Source organism: Asparagus officinalis, chromosome 1 (assembly GCF_001876935.1).
Source record: "Asparagus officinalis chromosome 1, Aspof.V1, whole genome shotgun sequence".
NCBI lineage: Eukaryota > Viridiplantae > Streptophyta > Magnoliopsida > Asparagales > Asparagaceae > Asparagus > Asparagus officinalis.
In genome coordinates, this window is record NC_033794.1 from 114288715 (window position 1) to 114315966 (window position 27252).

Consider the following 27252-nt stretch of genomic DNA (forward strand, 5'->3'; position numbering starts at 1 on the left):
ACGCATAAAGTTGTTAACTGAGTGCAATGACATCGATAATGAAGAAAAACATAATTTTTCCCGCGAACAATCTGGCGACCACAGTGAGAGCCAACAGCTTTACTACCGAAGCTGTCGCGTCGCAGCCGCGGATCCCGATCCCGGTCGAGGAGGAGGTCGAGTACGAATTCGACCAACAAAAGTTCGAGGAGTATCTGTCATCCTCGTCCGAATCCACCTCCCCTCGCAAGTCCAAGTCTCCAAAGCTCTCTTCCAAGAGAAAACTTCGTTGGTACGAAGAAGTTGAAGCTGCCAACGAAGATCTCGCCCCGTTTGATGCCGAAGCTGCATCGGGTGAGATCTCTCCTTCCAACCAGGTCAGATCTGCTCTGGCCGAATCTTCCGTTGCCGAGGGCGTAGTGACTCTCTAAAAGAGAGCCCGCCAAAGGCAACGTCAGCGCCTTGCGAAACAAATCGCAAAGGCAATGGAATCTGTGGACGGGATCCGTTACAACACGGATCTGAAGAACAGAAGAGGCGAACGACCTCAACAACCAATGAATGGCAACTCCTCCAAGCCACCAACGAACGAATGGATCCGTGTCAAACGGAACCGTTCAACGCTGGAGGATCGCATTCAGAAGCGCCGCGCACTCTCAGCACAAGCACGAGCTCAAGTTCAAGAAGCCCGTAGAAGGTGGCAGAATGGAGTAGCCAAGAAATCACCACTAACTCACAAAATATGGAGGCCAAAGTCCAAAGTGGTGAGTCAGGCCGAGGATCGACCTTTACAGCCTTCAAAACGAGTTCAACCTCCCGAACCATCCCGAGGAAGGAGGTCAATCTTGGAGCGCCTCGGTCCAATTCCCGACGAGCGCAACGAAGTCCATGAACGCTCGGGCCCGATGAAGAGGCTCCGAACTAATCAACATGCTGGGGGTCGACACAACCCTCAACATGACAAAGAGTTTACGGCACCCAAGCGCACTACCTTGCGCATCGAAGTTCGGGAGCCCGCTGAGAATTCATGTCTACAAAGGCGTGTTTCGAGGCGAGTGACTCTCGGAAGTCCAAATAAGGCAGTTTGCTCTCAGAAGGAAACGTTGTCATCCGAGGATGATAACGTTATACCTGGGAAATCATGCCAACACGCGATAGGTTACTCCGATCAAATGGACGAGTTGTACTATCGTGCTGGGGGTACGAACAAAACAAGAAAAAGAAGCCCTCAAGGGCTCGAAACTCAGTGCCCATGTGCCAAGCTCATTCGGGTAGTACTGTCTCAATGCAACTGCATCAAGGGAGTCCCCGAGAGAATTTCAGTGTTCGAAAGGCTCGGCACCGAAACGCCAAAACCAAGGCATAGGCGCTTCCGGCAAAGAAGAACAGTGGTTAAGGATGGAGAATTTCCGAAGGTCACCGCCAACATGACCAGCAAAGAGACATCGACACAGATTGATCTCAAATCGTTTCTGGAAGCGTCCCGGCGTGTAACCCGTCTGCAGTCCGGAGCCATCGCACGAGGAACTTATGGTAGGGTTCGGATAAGATTGCCTTCGGAAGATGAAGAATCGGATTCCTGCTCTGCTGTCGCATCGGACAATACAGTGTCCAGCGAAGGACAACCCCGCGAGTCATTCATGATAGGCGCGGAAGAAATGGCCAAAATGCTTGAAGACGCTTTGGCTAAGCAGAAAGAAAGTTTTAAATTCGAGATGGAGACGGCCATGCAGCAGATGAGAGAGATGCATGAACAGCAAATCCAAGCATTCAGGAACCAACAAGGTGAACCAAGCCACCGTAACCAGGTTGCTCAGGAAAAGGAGCACGCGGATGGGGATGAAGCTCACAATGCCAATAACCCTCCCATCAATGCAGGGGGTGGTAGTGAGGATGCCAACGGGGATACAAGTGAAGACTTGAAGATCAAAAGCCTCGAGAGTAAAATCAATACGTTGCTGTCTGCTCAAGAGGTAAAGAAAACGGGCATTCCTTGTCCATACCCGAGGGAATGGGAATCAATCCCCTATCCGGCGAAGTTTAGTCTAATCAACTTCACGCCGTTCGATGGAAGGGGTTCCCCCACCCAGCATTTGATTTATTTCAAATCGCACCTGGGTGCTATCTCTGGGAACGAGCCTCTGATGGTGCGGTCATTCGTCGGCACTCTTCGCGGAGCTGCCTTCGATTGGTATCGTCGCCTCAAGCCAGGAAGCGTGAACAGCTGGGATGACATGGAGACGAAGTTCCTTGCAAATTTCTTCGACGACGACACCGAGATCTCTATCGGATCGTTGCTCGACGAGAAACAAAAAGACGGGGAGTTAGTCGACACCTTCGTCAAAAGGTTCCGGAACAAGGCGATGAATTGCCGGGACCCGATCACCGAGGAATTCATTCTCCAGACTTGCCACAACAACCTCGCATTGGACGTATTGGAGGCAATGGGGACAGCACCGTCTGACACTTGGAAGGATCTGAAGGTGCGCGGTGAACAAGCCGAACGCTTCCTTAAAAGGAAGAAGGCCGAAAGGAACCAACCGACGGTTAATCTGCTGGACTCAAACTTCGCTTCCCGTGGTAAGGGCAAAGCACCTGCAGCTGCTGGTGGTGCTAATCAAGCGTCACAACAGCAATCCCGAAGGCAGCAGAAGACTTCGGGTCCGAGACTCCAGAGAGAGTATTCCTTCAAGGACGAAGACGTTCCAACCATCTTCGAATCGCTCCTCGAAGGCAACAAGATCAAGCTACCACCTATCACGAATCAGGAGGAAGCTGATAACACTACGGACCCAAAGTACTGTGCATACCACAGAAGGGTTGTTCATCCCACCAAGGATTGCTTTGCTCTCAGGAATAGCATTCAGACCTTGGTCGAAGCCGGCGTTATAACGCTAAGGTAAGCCAAATAAAAACGGCAAAACTCCGACCGGTATAAGAGTATAAACTGCTTCCTGACACTCCAAAGAGTATACGAGTATAAACTGTTTCTCAACACTCCGAAAAGTATACGAGTATAAACTGCTTCTTAATACTCCAATAGGTATATGAGTCTAAACTGTTTCCCCACTTTTGACGGGAAGTTCCTGGAGAATATTAAGCTAATATTCTTAAGGATAACCCGGTTAGTTAACTGATAATAATGTCCGAACCAGTTCCGCAGAGGAAACTGGGGGTGGACGATTTATGTAACGGGAAGTTCCCAAAACCACAGCAATGTAATGAATAAGGACTCCCATTCAAGTTCTCACTGTGTCTGTGCACTCAACACTCTCTCTGTTAGAGTCTGGACGTAAAGTTCCTGATTGGTCAAACCTTCTTACAGTTAGGACCACAGTCAAAATCCCCTCTCGATTCTCCCAATGAACGAGAGGTCCACAAATCAAGCGATCAAACCTTCCTACAGTTAGGATCGTCTTAAACCTTCCATTCGGTCAAACCTTTCTACAGTTAGGACCAAAACCAAAAACCCCTCTCGATTCCTCCAATGAACGAGAGGTCCACTTTCAAATCGAGTGATCAAACCTTCCTACAGTTAGGGTCACCTCAAACCTCCCACTTGGTCAAACCTTCCTACAGTTAGGACCAAAACCACGATTCATTCTCGATAAACGAGAAATTCATCTTTAGTTCGATAATCAAACCTTCCGACAGTTAGGGTTATCCGAATCTTTTTGATTCTCGGAGTGGAGATCCCACTCTTAGTTTCACCTTTCCGGATTCTGGGGGTGGAGATCCCACCTCGAGTCTCCTTTCCTTCTTTGTTCGGGGAATAGAATATAAAATTCTTCCTTCCCCATACCAATCCTTTTCGAAGAATTCAGGATTCATCCTAGGAAGTTTATCCCGAATCCTAAGCAGGGATAAGTCTGCGCCTAACACGCGCTGCCGGTTTAGTCTTTTTTCTGCACAAAAAGACACCAGAGTTCGATTCTGGGGTATTCTATCCTGAAACCTAAGCAAGGATAAGTCTGCGCCTGACACGCGCTGCCGGTCAGTTCTTAACCGTTTAAAAAGAACACCCGTTCACATATTCAACATTGTGACAGGTTGTTATTAATAACACCAAAATCCATGCCTTACACGCATGGGGAATTTCATCCTGAATCCTAAGAAAGGATATGCCGACGCCTAACACGCGTCGCCGGTTTAGTCTTTCCCCGTAGAAAAAGACACCAGAGTTCGATTCTGGGGTATTTTATCCCGAAGCCTAAGGAGGGATAAGTCAACGTTTAATACACGTTGCTGGGTAGCCTATTCCCATGACAACGGCGAAGTCTATGTATTCAAAGTCATAGCAACAAGTCTTAGAGGATTCAGTCTCTAAGCACAACGTTACATGCGGAACGGATTTAGACAATTCGCATGCTAGCCCGACTCAAACGGTAGTCGGTAAAGGTTAATCAAATCCGTTAAAGGCTTGGGGTTAGCCAAAAATCCTAAAGTCAGCGCCTAACACGCGTCGCCGGGTAGTCTATTCCCGTGAGAAAGACGAAGTCTACGTATTCGAAGTCGTAGCATCAAGTCTAAGGGAGTTCATTCCTTTAGCACAACGTCACATGCGGAACGGACTTAAGACAATCCGCATGTAAGCCCGATTCAAACGGTAATCGGTAAAAGCATGACAAATCCGTTGAGGGCTGAGGATTTGCCAAAAATCCTAAGTCAACGTCTGATACACGTTGCTGTTTAGTCTTTTCACAGGAGAAAGACGAAGTCTACGTATTCAATATCGTAGCACTAAAAGAGTTAACTCTTTTAGCATAACGTCACATGCGGAACGGACTTAAAACAATCCGCATGCTAGCCCGACTCAAACGGTAGTCGGTAAAGGCGCATCAAACCCGTTGATGGCTGAGGATTTGCCAAAAATCCTATAAATATGCGAGTCATTGACGCATCAACTTTATGAGTTGGTCTCGTGACTCGAGCATCCAACGACCTTGGGATAAGATCCATGCTCCAATTCCTTAAGAGCTTAAACCGTGTGTACTCCAGCAGACGTACGAGTATAAACTGTGTCAAATGCCGAACAGTGCATCATAATGAAGCCTGGACGCCGGACAACGCGTCGCAATGAAGCTCAAACGCCAGACAACGCGTTATAGATGAAGATTCAACGCAGTCAATCGATGATAAGTTCTGTGTTGAAGCAGCAAACTCGAGCCAAAAAGTCAAGAAATCAAGAATCGACTTCAAGTTCAAATTCCAACAACGGTCAGACAATAAATGCAGCACCGGAACCCCTACAGGCATTCTACAAAGCACTGAATAGCCTGAAGGAATTGAAGGAATCCAGAACAGAAGTCATTCCAGAGTCCCGTTACACCGACTGAAGGTTGGGACAATCACATCCAAAGTATTCCAGACTCTTCTATAAAAGAATGAGACTGAAATACTTTGGAGGGGGTATCTGTAGGCGTATAAAATTGCCTATAGGTCCCTTAGCACAGCTCGACGCCGATTTAACAAACGGACCACCGGGCGACGTATCCAAACAAGACCGTTAGCTCGCCAACGCTGAAGCCAAGCTATACGCAACGGAGCAGGTTAACGAGGCGACAAATCGCACCCAAGCATTGGAATGCATCCACTCGCACGCGGAATCAAACCAATGTTTAGGTGAATCACCGAGTCATCTAAACAAGAGCGAACTCGGATGAATCACGATCAAATCAACATCAATTCCGGACTCAAATTCAGAAGTTGGTTTACTGCCATATCAGGAACCCGACTCACTGCCAAATCTGGAATCAAGTCAAAGAGTCGTTGCCAAGTCAATCAACCACACAAGAGAACCAGAACCGGAAACAAAGGACGAAACGGACAAACACCCGGGGACTCGGCCGAAACCGAACCACCCCAGGGTGGCTCGGCCCAAGCCGAGCCACCCTGAGGTGGCTCGGCCAAGGCCGAGCCACCCATGGGTGGCTAGGCTCAGAACTGTGCGCGGGCACAGTTCTGAGTGCCTATAAATAGGCCTTGTGCTCATTTGTTTCAGAGGTTGGAAATTTTGGAGAGAGGCGAAGCCCTGCTGGATTGAAGACTCAGATCTAAAAAAGATCACAACTTTGAAGGCTTGGAGACTTGGACTTTCAGATCCGGTGCTCGGCGATCACCAACGCCAAATAAGGCAGGAGTTCGAGAGGATTGGATTTGAGATCTACACGATCACACTCCGGATCTAAGCTTGGTTCTTAGATCCCGAGATTCGAGCGGTTGTTTCCTTGGTGAAACAATCCCTCCCGGCTATTATTCCCTTGGTGGAATATTACCCGTCATATCGTGTAGATCCGACCGGATCGAGATCACGCGGTGGTCCACGGCAAATAACCCCGGCGCAGGCAAAGAACCCACCAAAGCGAGCGACCGCAAAACAGGAGCTCGCGATTAGTTCGACAAATAAGGAAAATTGTAATCTTTACTTTGTTTTCTTTGATTTTTCATTGTAACCGGATCTTATAAAAAGACCGGATCTTTGTAACGCATAAAGTTGTTAACTGAGATAGCAATGATATCAACAATGAAGAAAGACACGATTTTTCCCGCGAACAACCCCCTGCATTGACGGGAGGGTTATTGGCATTGTGAGCTCCATCCCTATCCGTGTGCTCTTCTTCCTGAACAACCTGATTACGGTGACTTGGTTCACCTTGTTGGTTCCTGAATGCCTGGATTTGTTGCTCATGCATCTCTCTCATAGTCTGCAGGGCCATCTGCATCTCAAACTTGAAACTTTCTTTCTGTTTAGCCAAAGCGTCTTCAAGCATCTTGGCCATTTCTTCCGCGCTTATCATAAATGACTCGCGGGGTTGTCCTTCGCTGGACACTGTATTGTCCGATGCGACAGCAGAGCAGGAATCCGATTCTTCATCTTCCGAAGGCAATCTTGTCCGAACCCTACCATAAGTTCCTCGTGCGATGGCTCCGGACTGCAGACGGGTTACACGCCGAGATGCTTCCAGAAACGACTTGAGATCAATCTGTGTCAATGTCTCTTTGCTGGTCATGTTGGCGGTGACCCTCGGAAATTCTCCGTCTTTAACCACCGTTCTTCTTTGCCGGAAACGCCTATACCTTGGTTTTGGCGTTTCGGTGCCGAGCCTTTCGAACACTGAAATTCTCTCGGGGACTCCCTTGATGCAGTTGCATTGAGACAGTACTACCCGAATGAGCTTGGCACATGGGCACTGAGTTTCGAGCCCTTGAGGGCTTCTTTTTCTTGTTTTGTTCGTACCCCCAGCACGATAGTACAACTCGTCCATTTGATCGGAGTAACCTATCGCGTGTTGGCATGATTTCCCAGGTATAACGTTATCATCCTCGGATGACAACGTTTCCTTCTGAGAGCAAACTGCCTTATTTGGACTTCCGAGAGTCACTCGCCTCGAAACACGCCTTTGTAGACATGAATTCTCAGCGGGCTCCCGAACTTCGATGCGCAAGGTAGTGCGCTTGGGTGCCGTAAACTCTTTGTCATGTTGAGGGTTGTGTCGACCCCCAGCATGTTGATTAGTTCGGAGCCTCTTCATCGGGCCCGAGCGTTCATGGACTTCGTTGCGCTCGTCGGGAATTGGACCGAGGCGCTCCAAGATTGACCTCCTTCCTCGGGATGGTTCGGGAGGTTGAACTCGTTTTGAAGGCTGTAAAGGTCGATCCTCGGCCTGACTCACCACTTTGGACTTTGGCCTCCATATTTTGTGAGTTAGTGGTGATTTCTTGGCTACTCCATTCTGCCACCTTCTACGGGCTTCTTGAACTTGAGCTCGTGCTTGTGCTGAGAGTGCGCGGCGCTTCTGAATGCGATCCTCCAGCGTTGAACGGTTCCGTTTGACACGGATCCATTCGTTCGTTGGTGGCTTGGAGGAGTTGCCATTCATTGGTTGTTGAGGTCGTTCGCCTCTTCTGTTCTTCAGATCCGTGTTGTAACGGATCCCGTCCACAGATTCCATTGCCTTTGCGATTTGTTTCGCAAGGCGCTGACGTTGCCTTTGGCGGGCTCTCTTTGAGAGAGTCACTACGCCCTCGGCAACGGAAGATTCGGCCAGAGCAGATCTGACCTGGTTGGAAGGAGAGATCTCACCCGATGCAGCTTCGGCATCAAACGGGGCGAGATCTTCGTTGGCAGCTTCAACTTCTTCGTACCAACGAAGTTTTCTCTTGGAAGAGAGCTTTGGAGACTTGGACTTGCGAGGGGAGGTGGATTCGGACGAGGATGACAGATACTCCTCGAACTTTTGTTGGTCGAATTCGTACTCGACCTCCTCCTCGACCGGGATCGGGATCCGCGGCTGCGACGCGACAGCTTCGGCAGTAAAGCTGTTGGCTCCCACTGTGGTCGCCAGATTGTTCGCGGGAAAAATCGTAGCTTTCTTCATTGTTGATATCATTGCTATCTCAGTTAACAACTTTATGCGTTACAAAGATCCGGTCTTTTTATAAGATCCGGTTACAATGAAAAATCAAAGAAAACAAAGTAAAGATTACAATTTTCCTTATTTGTCGAACTAATCGCGAGCTCCTGTTTTGCGGTCGCTCGCTTTGGTGGGTTCTTTGCCTGCGCCGGGGTTATTTGCCGTGGACCACCGCGTGATCTCGATCCGGTCGGATCTACACGATATGACGGGTAATATTCCACCAAGGGAATAATAGCCGGGAGGGATTGTTTCACCAAGGAAACAACCGCTCGAATCTCGGGATCTAAGAACCAAGCTTAGATCCGGAGTGTGATCGTGTAGATCTCAAATCCAATCCTCTCGAACTCCTGCCTTATTTGGCGTTGGTGATCGCCGAGCACCGGATCTGAAAGTCCAAGTCTCCAAGCCTTCAAAGTTGTGATCTTTTTTAGATCTGAGTCTTCAATCCAGCAGGGCTTCGCCTCTCTCCAAAATTTCCAACCTCTGAAACAAATGAGCACAAGGCCTATTTATAGGCACTCAGAACTGTGCATTTGCACAGTTCTGAGCCTAGCCACCCATGGGTGGCTCGGCCTTGGCCGAGCCACCTCAGGGTGGCTCGGCCTTGGCCGAGCCACCCTGGGGTGGCTCGGCTTTGGCCGAGCCACCTCAGGGTGGCTCGGCCTTGGCCGAGCCACCCTGGGGTGGCTCGGCCACCGAGCCACCTCAGGGTGGCTCGGCTTGGGCCGAGCCACCCTGGGGTGGTTCGGTTTCGGCCGAGTCCCCGGGTGTTTGTCCGTTTCGTCCTTTGTTTCCGGTTCTGGTTCTCTTGTGTGGTTGATTGACTTGGCAACGACTTGTTGACTTGATTCCAGATATGGCAGTGAGTCGGGTTCCTGATATGGCAGTAAACCAACTTCTGAATTTGAGTCCGGAATTGATGTTGATTTGATCGTGATTCATCCGAGTTCGCTCTTGTTTAGATGACTCGGTGATTCACCTAAACATTGGTTTGATTCCGCGTGCGAGTGGATGCATTCCAATGCTTGGGTGCGATTTGTCGCCTCGTTAACCTGCTCCGTTGCGTATAGCTTGGCTTCAGCGTTGGCGAGCTAACGGTCTTGTTTGGATACGTCGCCCGGTGGTCCGTTTGTTAAATCGGCGTCGAGCTGTGCTAAGGGACCTATAGGCAATTTTATACGCCTACAGATACCCCCTCCAAAGTATTTCAGTCTCATTCTTTTATAGAAGAGTCTGGAATACTTTGGATGTGATTGTCCCAACCTTCAGTCGGTGTAACGGGACTCTGGAATGACTTCTGTTCTGGATTCCTTCAATTCCTTCAGGCTATTCAGTGCTTTGTAGAATGCCTGTAGGGGTTCCGGTGCTGCATTTATTGTCTGACCGTTGTTGGAATTTGAACTTGAAGTCGATTCTTGATTTCTTGACTTTTTGGCTCGAGTTTGCTGCTTCAACACAGAACTTATCATCGATTGACTGCGTTGAATCTTCATCTATAACGCGTTGTCTGGCGTTTGAGCTTCATTGCGACGCGTTGTCCGGCGTCCAGGCTTCATTATGATGCACTGTTCGGCATTTGACACAGTTTATACTCGTACGTCTGCTGGAGTACACACGGTTTAAGCTCTTAAGGAATTGGAGCATGGATCTTATCCCAAGGTCGTTGGATGCTCGAGTCACGAGACCAACTCATAAAGTTGATGCGTCAATGACTCGCATATTTATAGGATTTTTGGCAAATCCTCAGCCATCAACGGGTTTGATGCGCCTTTACCGACTACCGTTTGAGTCGGGCTAGCATGCGGATTGTTTTAAGTCCGTTCCGCATGTGACGTTATGCTAAAAGAGTTAACTCTTTTAGTGCTACGATATTGAATACGTAGACTTCGTCTTTCTCCTGTGAAAAGACTAAACAGCAACGTGTATCAGACGTTGACTTAGGATTTTTGGCAAATCCTCAGCCCTCAACGGATTTGTCATGCTTTTACCGATTACCGTTTGAATCGGGCTTACATGCGGATTGTCTTAAGTCCGTTCCGCATGTGACGTTGTGCTAAAGGAATGAACTCCCTTAGACTTGATGCTACGACTTCGAATACGTAGACTTCGTCTTTCTCACGGGAATAGACTACCCGGCGACGCGTGTTAGGCGCTGACTTTAGGATTTTTGGCTAACCCCAAGCCTTTAACGGATTTGATTAACCTTTACCGACTACCGTTTGAGTCGGGCTAGCATGCGAATTGTCTAAATCCGTTCCGCATGTAACGTTGTGCTTAGAGACTGAATCCTCTAAGACTTGTTGCTATGACTTTGAATACATAGACTTCGCCGTTGTCATGGGAATAGGCTACCCAGCAACGTGTATTAAACGTTGACTTATCCCTCCTTAGGCTTCGGGATAAAATACCCCAGAATCGAACTCTGGTGTCTTTTTCTACGGGGAAAGACTAAACCGGCGACGCGTGTTAGGCGTCGGCATATCCTTTCTTAGGATTCAGGATGAAATTCCCCATGCGTGTAAGGCATGGATTTTGGTGTTATTAATAACAACCTGTCACAATGTTGAATATGTGAACGGGTGTTCTTTTTAAACGGTTAAGAACTGACCGGCAGCGCGTGTCAGGCGCAGACTTATCCTTGCTTAGGTTTCAGGATAGAATACCCCAGAATCGAACTCTGGTGTCTTTTTGTGCAGAAAAAAGACTAAACCGGCAGCGCGTGTTAGGCGCAGACTTATCCCTGCTTAGGATTCGGGATAAACTTCCTAGGATGAATCCTGAATTCTTCGAAAAGGATTGGTATGGGGAAGGAAGAATTTTATATTCTATTCCCCGAACAAAGAAGGAAAGGAGACTCGAGGTGGGATCTCCACCCCCAGAATCCGGAAAGGTGAAACTAAGAGTGGGATCTCCACTCCGAGAATCAAAAAGATTCGGATAACCCTAACTGTCGGAAGGTTTGATTATCGAACTAAAGATGAATTTCTCGTTTATCGAGAATGAATCGTGGTTTTGGTCCTAACTGTAGGAAGGTTTGACCAAGTGGGAGGTTTGAGGTGACCCTAACTGTAGGAAGGTTTGATCACTCGATTTGAAAGTGGACCTCTCGTTCATTGGAGGAATCGAGAGGGGTTTTTGGTTTTGGTCCTAACTGTAGAAAGGTTTGACCGAATGGAAGGTTTAAGACGATCCTAACTGTAGGAAGGTTTGATCGCTTGATTTGTGGACCTCTCGTTCATTGGGAGAATCGAGAGGGGATTTTGACTGTGGTCCTAACTGTAAGAAGGTTTGACCAATCAGGAACTTTACGTCCAGACTCTAACAGAGAGAGTGTTGAGTGCACAGACACAGTGAGAACTTGAATGGGAGTCCTTATTCATTACATTGCTGTGGTTTTGGGAACTTCCCGTTACATAAATCGTCCACCCCCAGTTTCCTCTGCGGAACTGGTTCGGACATTATTATCAGTTAACTAACCGGGTTATCCTTAAGAATATTAGCTTAATATTCTCCAGGAACTTCCCGTCAAAAGTGGGGAAACAGTTTAGACTCATATACCTATTGGAGTATCAGGGAGTAGTTTAACCTCTTATACCGGTCGGAGGATTGAGAAACAGTTTATACTCGTATACTCTTTGGAGTGTCAGGAAGCAGTTTATACTCTTATACCGGTCGGAGTTTTGCCGTTTTTATTTGGCTTACCTTAGCGTTATAACGCCGGCTTCGACCAAGGTCTGAATGCTATTCCTGAGAGCAAAGCAATCCTTGGTGGGATGAACAACCCTTCTGTGGTATGCACAGTACTTTGGGTCCGTAGTGTTATCAGCTTCCTCCTGATTCGTGATAGGTGGTAGCTTGATCTTGTTGCCTTCGAGGAGCGATTCGAAGATGGTTGGAACGTCTTCGTCCTTGAAGGAATACTCTCTCTGGAGTCTCGGACCCGAAGTCTTCTGCTGCCTTCGGGATTGCTGTTGTGACGCTTGATTAGCACCACCAGCAGCTGCAGGTGCTTTGCCCTTACCACGGGAAGCGAAGTTTGAGTCCAGCAGATTAACCGTCGGTTGGTTCCTTTCGGCCTTCTTCCTTTTAAGGAAGCGTTCGGCTTGTTCACCGCGCACCTTCAGATCCTTCCAAGTGTCAGACGGTGCTGTCCCCATTGCCTCCAATACGTCCAATGCGAGGTTGTTGTGGCAAGTCTGGAGAATGAATTCCTCGGTGATCGGGTCCCGGCAATTCATCGCCTTGTTCCGGAACCTTTTGACGAAGGTGTCGACTAACTCCCCGTCTTTTTGTTTCTCGTCGAGCAACGATCCGATAGAGATCTCGGTGTCGTCGTCGAAGAAATTTGCAAGGAACTTCGTCTCCATGTCATCCCAGCTGTTCACGCTTCCTGGCTTGAGGCGACGATACCAATCGAAGGCAGCTCCGCGAAGAGTGCCGACGAATGACCGCACCATCAGAGGCTCGTTCCCAGAGATAGCACCCAGGTGCGATTTGAAATAAATCAAATGCTGGGTGGGGGAACCCCTTCCATCGAACGGCGTGAAGTTGATTAGACTAAACTTCGCCGGATAGGGGATTGATTCCCATTCCCTCGGGTATGGACAAGGAATGCCCGTTTTCTTTACCTCTTGAGCAGACAGCAACGTATTGATTTTACTCTCGAGGCTTTTGATCTTCAAGTCTTCACTTGTATCCCCGTTGGCATCCTCACTACCACCCCCTGCATTGATGGGAGGGTTATTGGCATTGTGAGCTTCATCCCCATCCGCGTGCTCCTTTTCCTGAGCAACCTGGTTACGGTGGCTTGGTTCACCTTGTTGGTTCCTGAATGCTTGGATTTGCTGTTCATGCATCTCTCTCATCTGCTGCATGGCCGTCTCCATCTCGAATTTAAAACTTTCTTTCTGCTTAGCCAAAGCGTCTTCAAGCATTTTGGCCATTTCTTCCGCGCCTATCATGAATGACTCGCGGGGTTGTCCTTCGCTGGACACTGTATTGTCCGATGCGACAGCAGAGCAGGAATCCGATTCTTCATCTTCCGAAGGCAATCTTATCCGAACCCTACCATAAGTTCCTCGTGCGATGGCTCCGGACTGCAGACGGGTTACACGCCGGGACGCTTCCAGAAACGATTTGAGATCAATCTGTGTCGATGTCTCTTTGCTGGTCATGTTGGCGGTGACCTTCGGAAATTCTCCATCCTTAACCACTGTTCTTCTTTGCCGGAAGCGCCTATGCCTTGGTTTTGGCGTTTCGGTGCCGAGCCTTTCGAACACTGAAATTCTCTCGGGGACTCCCTTGATGCAGTTGCATTGAGACAGTACTACCCGAATGAGCTTGGCACATGGGCACTGAGTTTCGAGCCCTTGAGGGCTTCTTTTTCTTGTTTTGTTCGTACCCCCAGCACGATAGTACAACTCGTCCATTTGATCGGAGTAACCTATCGCGTGTTGGCATGATTTCCCAGGTATAACGTTATCATCCTCGGATGACAACGTTTCCTTCTGAGAGCAAACTGCCTTATTTGGACTTCCGAGAGTCACTCGCCTCGAAACACGCCTTTGTAGACATGAATTCTCAGCGGGCTCCCGAACTTCGATGCGCAAGGTAGTGCGCTTGGGTGCCGTAAACTCTTTGTCATGTTGAGGGTTGTGTCGACCCCCAGCATGTTGATTAGTTCGGAGCCTCTTCATCGGGCCCGAGCGTTCATGGACTTCGTTGCGCTCGTCGGGAATTGGACCGAGGCGCTCCAAGATTGACCTCCTTCCTCGGGATGGTTCGGGAGGTTGAACTCGTTTTGAAGGCTGTAAAGGTCGATCCTCGGCCTGACTCACCACTTTGGACTTTGGCCTCCATATTTTGTGAGTTAGTGGTGATTTCTTGGCTACTCCATTCTGCCACCTTCTACGGGCTTCTTGAACTTGAGCTCGTGCTTGTGCTGAGAGTGCGCGGCGCTTCTGAATGCGATCCTCCAGCGTTGAACGGTTCCGTTTGACACGGATCCATTCGTTCGTTGGTGGCTTGGAGGAGTTGCCATTCATTGGTTGTTGAGGTCGTTCGCCTCTTCTGTTCTTCAGATCCGTGTTGTAACGGATCCCGTCCACAGATTCCATTGCCTTTGCGATTTGTTTCGCAAGGCGCTGACGTTGCCTTTGGCGGGCTCTCTTTGAGAGAGTCACTACGCCCTCGGCAACGGAAGATTCGGCCAGAGCAGATCTGACCTGGTTGGAAGGAGAGATCTCACCCGATGCAGCTTCGGCATCAAACGGGGCGAGATCTTCGTTGGCAGCTTCAACTTCTTCGTACCAACGAAGTTTTCTCTTGGAAGAGAGCTTTGGAGACTTGGACTTGCGAGGGGAGGTGGATTCGGACGAGGATGACAGATACTCCTCGAACTTTTGTTGGTCGAATTCGTACTCGACCTCCTCCTCGACCGGGATCGGGATCCGCGGCTGCGACGCGACAGCTTCGGCAGTAAAGCTGTTGGCTCCCACTGTGGTCGCCAGATTGTTCGCGGGAAAAATCGTAGCTTTCTTCATTGTTGATATCATTGCTATCTCAGTTAACAACTTTATGCGTTACAAAGATCCGGTCTTTTTATAAGATCCGGTTACAATGAAAAATCAAAGAAAACAAAGTAAAGATTACAATTTTCCTTATTTGTCGAACTAATCGCGAGCTCCTGTTTTGCGGTCGCTCGCTTTGGTGGGTTCTTTGCCTGCGCCGGGGTTATTTGCCGTGGACCACCGCGTGATCTCGATCCGGTCGGATCTACACGATATGACGGGTAATATTCCACCAAGGGAATAATAGCCGGGAGGGATTGTTTCACCAAGGAAACAACCGCTCGAATCTCGGGATCTAAGAACCAAGCTTAGATCCGGAGTGTGATCGTGTAGATCTCAAATCCAATCCTCTCGAACTCCTGCCTTATTTGGCGTTGGTGATCGCCGAGCACCGGATCTGAAAGTCCAAGTCTCCAAGCCTTCAAAGTTGTGATCTTTTTTAGATCTGAGTCTTCAATCCAGCAGGGCTTCGCCTCTCTCCAAAATTTCCAACCTCTGAAACAAATGAGCACAAGGCCTATTTATAGGCACTCAGAACTGTGCATTTGCACAGTTCTGAGCCTAGCCACCCATGGGTGGCTCGGCCTTGGCCGAGCCACCTCAGGGTGGCTCGGCCTTGGCCGAGCCACCCTGGGGTGGCTCGGCTTTGGCCGAGCCACCTCAGGGTGGCTCGGCCTTGGCCGAGCCACCCTGGGGTGGCTCGGCCACCGAGCCACCTCAGGGTGGCTCGGCTTGGGCCGAGCCACCCTGGGGTGGTTCGGTTTCGGCCGAGTCCCCGGGTGTTTGTCCGTTTCGTCCTTTGTTTCCGGTTCTGGTTCTCTTGTGTGGTTGATTGACTTGGCAACGACTTGTTGACTTGATTCCAGATATGGCAGTGAGTCGGGTTCCTGATATGGCAGTAAACCAACTTCTGAATTTGAGTCCGGAATTGATGTTGATTTGATCGTGATTCGGCTGTGCTTTGCACGGGGCACACACTAGTGTGTGTGTGTGTATATATATACAATTTTATATATATAAACACACACACATAAGCACTCACCTGCAATGATCTTCACATGTGATCCTGCAAAACATGAGAGAGTATATATATATATATATATATATATATATATATATAGAGAGAGAGAGAGAGAGAGAGAGACACACACACATATAAGCACTCACCTGCAATGATCTTCACATGTGATCCTGCAAAACATGAGAGAGAGATTAGGATTAGAATAAAAATTTTCATTCAGACAAGGAGTTGCTAAAACTTTCCTTAAGGAAAAATAATTTCCTGATAACTAATGGATAAGGAAATATTTTTTTAAAGAGACAAGTAGATCCTTGTGGACATCCAAGGGGTATGAAGACAGAACAGCACATGTATAATCCATTGTCTTATAACACTTTGATCAGTCCACAGAAACAAATAGAAAAGAAATTTTGCACGAGGAAAAAAATTATCCAAAGGAAAAGGGTCTTTAAGAGTAATAGATTATTATAATTACTTTTTTATCCAATTAAAATTGAAAGGTTATTTTGCTCCAGTGGAAGTCCAAACATTTCAGCTAATTACAGAACAACCAAGAAAAGAAATTTCTCACAACAATTTCAAAGAATATTAATGCGTAAAACCCAAGGAGGACAGAGTACTTCCTCTTTGTATTCCTCCTAATTTCATAAATGTTGCCCATTGTTTATCATGAACAAGATCATACATTGCATCTAGCACCAGGCAGCCAGTTGTGTTCTTTTCCGTTGGATGCATTTGTAAAATTTTTGGGTACCATGATGCAAGTTTGGATTTGATCGCTGCAGTGGCTAAAAATCATCACGCAGCAACTTCAGGATGTTGAAATTTTAGAGGAAGAAAAATGGTTTTTGGAGATATTAAACTAGCAAAAGGGACATAGGAAGCCACCACAACCCTGGAGGATATTACAGCTACCTAATCTGGTAGACTGGTTCTTAGAGGCACTTACCTAATCAGCAACTGTTGAGATAAGTAGTAACTTGAATTCTCACAAGTTTCTGAAACAAATATATTTGGCCACGTGGAACATGTGCATCATCTAGATATTTCTAAGTAAGTTTCCAAAAAATCTACAACATCGATAGCCTACAAGAAGTTTCTAGCTCACAATGCAAATTTAGAAGCCTGGAGAAACCCGAAGCATATAGTTATACAATTACACAAGTTTGTGACATAGGGCTTGTCCTCTTTGTTGCAACCAAGTATAGAAGCATTAGACGAGTGCAATATAAGTGAGAGAGTGCAAGATAACATTGGAACAGTAATAAGAGAGTGAGCATCTTATAAGAAAAAAAGGTTTCTGATATATAACAATCCGGTGCATGTCTCGTGCCAATTTATCTAAAAGCTGTCTTAGAGAATTACCATACAATTCTTAAATGCTGATATGGTGCCAAAGGAGGAAAGTGAAAGATGGAATTAGGCAAGTTTTGCTGGATTTTGTGCATGTATTATGTCTGGTGCAACTATTTGGTTTAGGTAGCTATAAGTGTAGCCCTCCAAAAGAAAAGTACATAGCAGGTCACCAACTATAAACTTGTTTTCCGATAAACACATGAATACGATTTTTTTTATTTTCCTCCTCCAACAAAGGCTAGCTACTGTCAATTTTTGTGTTCATATAAACAAGAATTCACTCGTTGTGCATACTGTGGAGCAAAACTAACTTAGGTCTAGGGTGTGGCATACTCTCCATTTAGATCTACTACCTAAGAAAACTCCACCAAGCACTGAAGGATTCCAGAGGTCACGCACATGAATTCTAGAGGTGGCTCCTAGTAGAGTTGAAGATATAAACCATGCACATTCCTGTGTGTTGTACGAGACCTCGCCCATCTTGGTATAACCTGTCGCATTCCCAGCCCTCAAGACTGCATAGAAGTTGAACAGGGTACAGAAGAATGACAACATATGCAAGAGAAAAATCTCATGCAAATACTAACATTACTTTACCCTTCGTTTACGTAGCAATAAGATATAAAGAGAATTAATCATTAATGTTAGAAGTTTCAGATCAATATCTCTAGTTGTTCAAAATCTATTGTCTGTAATTAACTCCCAACATAAATAAAGCTTCAGTGTGCATTCCTCAAAATTTATTCTCTTCAGGGAATTTATGGTGACTAAGAGCCTGTAACAATCTCTAACTTCCGAATGTACTAAGCAAATTCAAAGCTCTGCATCTACTATATTGCTTGAGCTTCGACCCTACAGGCTACTCAGTATATGTTGAGTTTAAAAATAATGTGTGAGCTACATGCTAAATGAGTAGCTATTTACTAAACAAGTTTACAATATATCTAAAATAACCATTTATTGCATCTTAGTACAAGATGAAAATGTCAAACAAATATAATTTTCAAGCACGTGATGTTCAAAATAATTTGCATTATATGTAAGACGAAACAATAAAATATAAAACAATTCAAATCTACCACAAGTAGCAACGCTAACTTATTAACATATTGCACATAATTTATCTTGTTTCTTCAACCAAACCTAAAAAATTATAGCCTAATAACATGGAATGTGCAGTGTCACTGCAAAGTATCCAAGACCCCAGCAAACCTAACCCGTCACACGTCGCAGGTAGCCAAGCTGCCCGTAGGCCGCTCACCCTGCGATGCTTACTAGTCAATGTGCATTTTACGGACATACACAAACAAACGGAGACATGTGAACATAATATTTTTCCAGTGTTTCAAATGCACAAAACAGTAGCAATTTGAATGTCCTTTCTCCAAAAAAAAAAGAACTTTTTGAATGTCAGTTCAAATCAATTTTAATGTGATTTATGTCACTAAAAAACAATATCTTAGAGAAAGTAAAAAAAATTTTGACACCAGCACTTCACATTACGTAATAAACTGAGATAAAAAATAATTTACATCATGCATGTATCCTCACCATGATGCTGCCGGTGCGGCTGCTGGTGGCTGATGCAGAAGCTCTGGTTCCTCGCAAAGTCGAGACCACATTGGCTCCCTGCCCTCTCGCACACCCCGCAATCCACGCCGGCTTCTCCATCAACATACCATGAAAACACCACCTCCCTCCTCTCTCCGTCTGAAACACCTCGCAATCACGGGGCAGAGCGTCCATCGTCTCGTACTCAAACACGGCGTACACAAAATAGCCCGCGTCAGCAAAGCAGGACGGCGCCGGGCCCGCAACTTCGCCGCAGTTTGGGCCCGAACAGGGCACGAATTCCGTGGAGCAGCGGGCCCAGCTCACCAACTGGGCCACTGGGGTGTACACTGGAGTAGTGAGATTGGCAAGCAGGGAGCTGAGGTTGAGGAGCGGGCAGGGACCGGACCCGGGCCCGAACCAGGATCTGAGATCGAGGGTCAGCCTGCTGCTTTCGTAGCTGATGTTGGCGACTTTGAAAGGGGGCAGCGAAGGGAGGGAGAGGATGGTGTCGTTACCGGAGCACGTGAGCTCAAGGCCCGGGCGGCAGCAGGATATTAGCAAAGTCAACAATTGTCTAACACGTGACATTATAAGAGTCCAATTTGTAAGAGGGGGAAAAAAGGAGCTTTCCGAGCCTCTTCGCTAGGAAGGTATAAAGTCTATGGGAAGAACCAATAAACCAATAAATAGCCGGTAATATTCGGCCGATATTTAAAACATTGATGTGATATCATTTGTCATACCCTGAGCCTGCGAGACGTTGGTCCATAGTAAGTCGTGAAACCCGCTGCGTGCAATGCATTGTTTGACTCAATCCACTGCCAAGATTGTCAATGACACACTCGACTCCTTGGAGTTACATTATAAATCATTTAATCTCTCAATCAGTATCGATGTCGGACCATACTTGGGGTACCACAAAAAGGTGCCCATGTGAAATTTATGTACGGTGTCACCCACCATGATTGTTGTGTTATCAGTGCATGTCTGTTCAATAGATGGATCCTTACAGAATGTTGGATCGCCTTTTGACTGGAAATCGAACCCAATGCCCTGAATAAACCAGCAAGAAGAAAGAAGATGAGACATGTGAGCTAACAAGAGCTATAAAAACAAGAAAACCTAGATCTTTCCCATGCAGGTCTTTCATGATAAATGATTTGAGTTACCTCGCACATTCCAATTTCAAAGTCCAATTATGCAGCCCTTGATCATGGGTAAACAGCGTACAATGTTAGGTAAAGAAAGAAGAGCAAAAAGTCAAGTAGAAATTTCTTACCTGCCATTTTAGATAAGTATTTTCTTATGGTGACAACAATATAACAAAAATCTTCAGGATTAACAAAATACCACGTAGAACACCCCATGAGATTAAATAAATGGTATGCATAGAAAGCCGTACACTGGAAAAGTATTAAAAATAAAAAAATAAAAAAAAAATAAGAAAACCAGAAAATTATATCGTTATTATTTCCAAATTTTGAGACATATCAATTACAAATAGAGCAATGAAAATTGCAGAAACATGAAATTAGCAACAACGTATGAGGAGATACCATAGATCTCTTTTAGATGACTCGAGGGAAATTCATTCATCCTCATAGATGGTTGATATTTCTGTGAGAGAGGGGTGTACTGAGGACGGTTTTGTAGATGAAGTTGGAGAAGAAAATAGGAAAGGCTTCGGTGGCATGTCGATTGTATCCCCATCAGCTTCAAGCATCTCTACAACTTTGCTCATGGAAGGACGAGCTGATGCCCGCATCTGAATGCACCATAGTCCCACTTTGCACAGCTTTCTTTCCAAATTGTCGATCCCAATATCGTTGCAGAATTCAAGTCTCTCTGTTTGTTCAAGCTGATGATAGATCCAAGAAGGATAGTAGACTTGACTTGAATTCTCTGCCCGGTTATCAACGTTTCTCCTCCCACCCGCCATCTCCAACAGAAGCATCCCGAAACTATAGACATCGGACTTGTAAGATATTAGACCGAAGCTCCTAGAAACAAGTTCAGGAGCCATGTAACCTATCGTCCCTCTCGCGGCAAAAGCGGAGACAAGGCTGTTTTCCTTCGGGTACAATTTCGCAAGTCCAAAATCTGAAAGCTTTGGGTTAAAATTCTGATCTAAGAGCACATTGTGAGGTTTAATGTCAAAATGTAAAATTCGCATATCGCATCCTTGATGTAGATAGTCAAGTCCCCTAGCCACGCCCAATGCGATCTCATTGAGTTTCTCAATCGTGAAATGTTTGTTTGATCCATTTGAAGAGAAGATGTACTTGTCTAGAGACCCATTGCACATGAACTCGTAAATGAGTGCCCTATGTGACCCTTCTGAGCAAAACCCTACAAGACGAACCACATTAACATGGTGAATCCTTCCAATGGTAGCTACTTCATTTGTGAATTCTTCTCCGTTGCACTTGGAATTTCCCAGGATCTTGATAGCAACAAGATGGCCACCTGGGAGCTCTCCTTTGTAAACAGCTCCGAAGCCTCCTTGGCCTAATTTTTCTTTGAAATGTCTCGTCATTGCTATGATGTCGGTGTAGGCATATCTTGATGGCATTAATGCTTTCTCGTTGCGCAGAAATCTCTCAACGGTGTCAATCGGCGCAAGTAGGTTCCAGAGTTGATAGGCAAGAAACGCATATATGGTCAATGTCCCAAATACAAATCTACCCAGAATTGCGAGTACTGCAAAAGTAACAGATGAGCATTGAGGACTATGAAAGAGAGCGAATTGATGAACACAATGAGATAACAGGAAAAAGAAGTTTGTAGAGCACCGCAACCTGAGATGTCAGTTAACTGCTTACCTAATAGAAATGCCGCAATGTCTAGAAACACAATGAAGACAAGAGCAGATCTATAGAGAGCAGCAGCACCATCATAAAGGTTATAGCTTCTCTTTATACACTCTACAAATTCATACTCAAATAGAAAGGGATACGTAATCTTCTTAAACTTGGTGAACCCATCCATATCATCCCTTGTATCCCTGCATTGAAAGAAAGAGCACATTAACCTATTATTAATATCCTGAAAATAAGCCTGTATAGTATCGAATCAAGCAGTTCTGTGTAATAGATATGATAGGATATTCTAAAGGCTATTTCACGAATAAAAACATTTTTGCAAATATTTTGGACTACTGCAGATCTAAGTATGAAAACTATAAGACATGAAAAGGAACAGAGCTATAGAGGTCTTAACAAGGTAAATTCCTACTATAAAATTATTTAGGGTGAATATAGAATGGAGGCTCACTCACTCTATGGCTGTCCTCAGACATTGATGGATTACCATGGATCTCGTGTAGTTCTTCACAATCCACGAAAGACTGAACCCTTTCTGTAAGACTTGAAAAACATTACCTTCTGTGGTTGTTATATTAACATCGCCCACGGTGACCATAGTTAGGTAACCGCAAGAAGGAAGAAGACTCTCCACAGAATATCCAGGTGTAACATAGACAAATCTGTTGTTTTGGCTAAGGCAAGGAATAGGACGGTATATGTTGTTTTCTATCTTCTTTGAACAGTTAACAAAAGTAGCCCAATTCTGCGCATAGATGTATTTGCTTGATATCACATATTTATAGCTGTGTACGGGGTGAAATCTGATTAATACGTCGCCAAATGATAGGGAATGAAGGGGGAGATTGCAATTTCCACTCAGCAAGCCCGTATTGATGATATGGATAGTAGTATTGTCATAAAATATGTTCATGACAAGGTACATACCAGAGAGGATCTCCACGACTGTTTTATTACCAGTACATACAAGTTCATAGCTGGGATCTCCACACTTTGCTGGATCGCCTTTCAAACGGAAGGGATATCTGATATTATGAAGCGACCCGCAGGAAGAACGACAGATTTCTTTGCCCTCGACGCCACTGGCTGATCCAACAGAAATGAAGAAGAGGTAAGAGACAATGAAAGAAGCACATGTGGCTACCACTTTCTTCATGTTATACCTCAGATAGATGTGCTGACCGGAAAAGCAAATTTATAAGTGAGATGGAACATTTCAAAACACGTCCCAAGACAATAATAATAATAATAAGAGCTAAAAAGAAACTGTACAGAGATTTTTCAGTTTGCTGAATTTTTTAGTCCAATTTGGCAACCTTGATTGACCTCTCTGGGAAAAAAAAAAAGTTGGACAAGTCTACTGTAGGGACCGACTGAAATAACTTCTTCTTCTTTAGATCGCTGACTTTTCTATAATAACAAAAGGACAAGTCTATTGTAGAGACCATCTGACATAACAACTTGGAAGAAATTTTCATAATAAACTCATTTGAATTTTTTTTAAAAACTGACCCGCTCCCATTTTATTTCCAGAAACTGACCTAGTCCATGGCCACGTCAGCATCGTGACCACGGATTGGGTCGGTTTTTTTAATCTCACCTCTAAATTGTTAACTCTTAAGTTTACGAACTTAGAACTCTTCCAAATGAAGACAAAGAACTTACTTTTATTTCTTTAATTTTTTCTTGATGAAACAAGGATTATAATAGCCCTTTATATAGGCTTCAAAAACAAAACGTATAGGCATACCAATAGTCACAAATTAAACTCCTCTTTTAATGTCATAAAGATAAAATATCATAAAGGAGTGAGAAACTCTTATTCTTCCATAACCTATGTCTCTTCCCCTTCTAAACTTATGACCCTTGCACTTCTAAAACTCATGCTATTAACCTCATTTATTCTAACATTTTAATTTGATATTCCAACACGCCCCTTCAAATCAAAATGTCTTCATGCCAAGCATGTCTCTTAGCCTCATGAAAGTTTCACCTGATAATGGCTTGGTGAATATGTCTGCTACTTGTTCAGTGGTGTGACAATGCTTCAGTTCAACGGTTTTCTGCTTTACATGGTCTCTAAGAAAATAAAACCGTGTATCTATGTGTTTGCTCCTCCTATGATGTACTGGGTTCTTTGCAAGCTGGATGGCTGATTTGTTGTCCACAAAAATTACGATCGGGTCTTCTTGTGGATGATCCAACTACTTTAATATGTTCCGCAACCAAATTGCTTCACATACTGTAGATGCAGCCGCCACATACTCTGCTTCACATGAAGATAAAAGTACAATTCCTTGCTTCTTTGAGGTCCATGAAAATGCAGTTGACCCAAGATAAAAGACATAGCCTGTGGTGTTTTTCCTCTCATCTTGGTCACCTCTCCAGTCACTATCTGAGTAACCAACTAGTTGTGCATTTTCATCATATGCATAGAAGAGACCAAGGTTGAGTGTGCATTTGATATACCTTAGTATCCTCTTTGCAGCTAGCCAGAGAGACTCCTTCGGTGTCTCCATGTAGGGACTCACAAGTCCGACTCCATAAGTAATATCAGGCATTGTGATCGTCAAGTATCTCAGGCTGCCAACTAGACTTTTTAAAAGAGCTGAATCCACAAAACGTCCGTCTCCTTCTCTTGAGAGCTTTATTCCGATGGCTACTGGGGTGTTCACAGGGTTGCATTCATTCATCTTGAACTTCTCTAAGATCTCCTTCATGTACTTATTCTGGGATATAAAAATCCCCTCTTGTTGCTGCTTCACTTCAATGCCAAGAAAATAGAACATCAATCCATTGTCCGTCGTCTCAAATTCATTGAACATTGTCGCCTTGAATTCAACAAACATCTCGGTACTGCTTCCTGTGTACAATAAATCATCAACATAAAGACAAATTATTAGAAATTCGCCTTTATGGTTCCTCTTTATGTAGATGGCATGTTCATAGGGATATTTAATGAAGCCGTTTTGATGAAGATAGCCATCAATTCGGGCGTTCCACGCCCGTGGTGTCTGCTTTAAGCCATACAAGGTTTTCTTTAAATGGTACACTTTGTCTTCTTGCCCTTTCATAAGAAAGTCTTCTGGTTGTTGCACATACACCTCTTCCTCAAGAACGTCATTGACGAATGCTGACTTGACATCCAAATGATATATATTCCACCTGTGATGAGCTGCAAGTGAAATTAATAGTCTCACTATATCCAGTCGAGCAACCAGAGCAAATACTTCTTCATAGTCGATGCCGTACTTTTGTTTGTAACCTTTCGCTACAAGCCTCGCCTTGTACCGATCAACTTCACCATTTGCTGTGCGCTTGATCTTGTACACCCACTTGACCCCTATTGCCTTGTGATTTTGTGGAAGTGTTGTCAACTCCCAAGTGTCATTCTTTTGAATGGCGTGGATCTCCTCCTCCATTGCTATTCACCAACAATCTTCTTTTACGACTTCTTGGAAGGTGAGAGGTTCATGATCAGCATATAAGCAGAAGAGATTTGACTCTTCATCGTCTTCTATCTGCTCATAGATCTCCCTGAGGCTTCTCATTTTGATGGGACCTCGTTGCACGATAGATCCGCTGCTACTACCTTCCCCGGAAGATGGAGAACCTCTTGCAGGAGAGGGTGTAGAATGTGGAGGAGATGGTGGTGTAGCTAGTGATTGTTCCTCATGTAGAGACTCATCAAGTTCATTCACCAAGGATTGATCTTTGGTAGTCTCTTCATTGCTCCAGTTCCATGCTTCTTCTTCATTGAAGACAACGTCTCTACTAACAACTAGTTTATTGGTTAGTGAATTGTAGAGCTTGTATGCCGTCGACTCATTGCTATATCCGATGAATATACATTTTTTATCGCGATTGTCAAGCTTCTTCCTTTTGACTTCAGGTACTTAAGCATATGCAACACACCCAAAAATTCGTAGGTGTGCCACACTAGGCGTGTAACCGCTCCATGCATCTTGAGGTGTCTTGTTATTCACTATCTTTGTGGGGCATCGGTTAAGCAAATAAGCTGAGCACGCCACGGCTTCTGCCCAAAACTGCTTTGGCAATCCCTTTTCTTTGAGCATGGTTCTTGTCATATCGAGGATGGTCCGGATCTTTCTTTCTGCAATGCCATTTTGCTGTAGTGTGTAGGCAGTAGTAAACTGTCTCTTTATACCTTGCTCCCTGTAATATTCTTGAAACAGATTTGAGGTGTACTCACCACCTCGGTCAGATCGAAGAATTTTTAGCTTGTGGCCGCTCTCTGTTTCAACTAAAACTTTAAAATGCTTGAATATAGTAAAGGCAGCAGATTTTTCTTTAAGAGTGTACACCCACAACTTTCTACTGAAGTCATCAATGAAGGTTATAAAATATCTATTACCTCCCAAAGAGACGGGATCGATCGGTCCGCAGATGTTAGTGTGAACAAGTTGCAATGGTGCCTTTGCTCTCCATGGTTTTCCACTGGGAAAAGAAAGTCGTGGTTGCTTGCCAATTACACAACCTTCACAAATATGATTAAGTGGATCGATTGTTAGTAGACCTCGTACCATGCCAGCTATAGACAGTAACTTCAGGCCACTGAAGTTTAGATAGCCGAAGCGAAGATGCCACCTCCATGACTCATTCTCCATGAGTCCTTGAAAACACTTGTCGACTTTCGTGTTTAGATGCAAGGGAAACATGCGGTTCCTTGTCATCTTAACACAAGCTATGAGGCCTCCATTTGTATTTTTCAACCAAAGATGGTTGTTCTCCATATATACTTTGTATCCCTTTTCGAGTAATTGACCGATGCTAAGAATATTACTTTTCATGTTAGGAATATAGTAAACATCGGAAATATACTCGGGCTTACCTTCCTTTTGATAGATTTTAATCTTCCCTTTGCCTTCAACCATGAGTTTTGAAGAATCTCCGAGGCTCACACTTCCATGAACTCCTTTTGCGAGTTCCATGAAAAGTTCTTTCTTCCCGCACATGTGGTTGCTAGCACCCGAGTCAAGGTACCAAGCATCATTCTCAACACTTGAATCATCATTAGCAATAAGAAGCGTAGAGTTGTTACCCACATCATTTGTTGCTTCGGTAAGATTGGTTTGGTCTTCAGTTTTGTGCTAACAATCTGAAGCATAGTGCCCAAACTTGTGACAGTTATAGCACTGAACATACTTGTTGTTTCCACGCCCAGGTGTGGATCTTCCACGATTGCTTCGTCCTCGTCCTCTAAAGCTTTGGGTCACTATTTGATTTTGAGTGGTTTGTTGTTGGAGACCACGTCCCCTACCTCTATCATGACCACGACCACGACCTCTACCTTGTGAGCCTTGATTACTTAGAGTCAATGTTGACTCTAGTACTTGTTCGAAAACTATGGAACTAGCCTTCTTTTGCATTCGTTGTTCATGAACTTGGAGAGATCCCAAGAGCTCCTCTATTGAGATCTCCTCCAAATTCTTTGACTCCTCAATTGCCGCCACCACGTGCTTGAATTTTGATGTGAGGGATAGGAGCAACTTCTCCATCACTCGGATGTCCTC

At 45.2% G+C, this 27252-nt stretch overlaps 1 protein-coding gene across 2 annotated transcripts; it reads right to left on the reverse strand.

Annotated features, from left to right (window-relative positions):
* Positions 20339-22772, reverse strand: LOC109829072 (rust resistance kinase Lr10-like). Of its 2 annotated transcripts, XM_020396147.1 has the most exons (3): positions 22646-22772; positions 21719-21900; positions 20339-21596 (listed from the first exon to the last, which is right to left on the reverse strand). In XM_020396147.1, exons 2-3 carry the CDS (start codon positions 21882-21884, stop codon positions 20485-20487), a joined length of 1278 nt encoding a protein of 425 aa, XP_020251736.1. In that variant the 5' UTR covers positions 21885-21900; positions 22646-22772; the 3' UTR covers positions 20339-20484. The 2 variants fall into 2 exon arrangements, with proteins under 2 accessions (XP_020251736.1, XP_020251735.1); XM_020396146.1 differs by lacking the exon at positions 22646-22772 and having other exon boundaries at positions 21719-22132.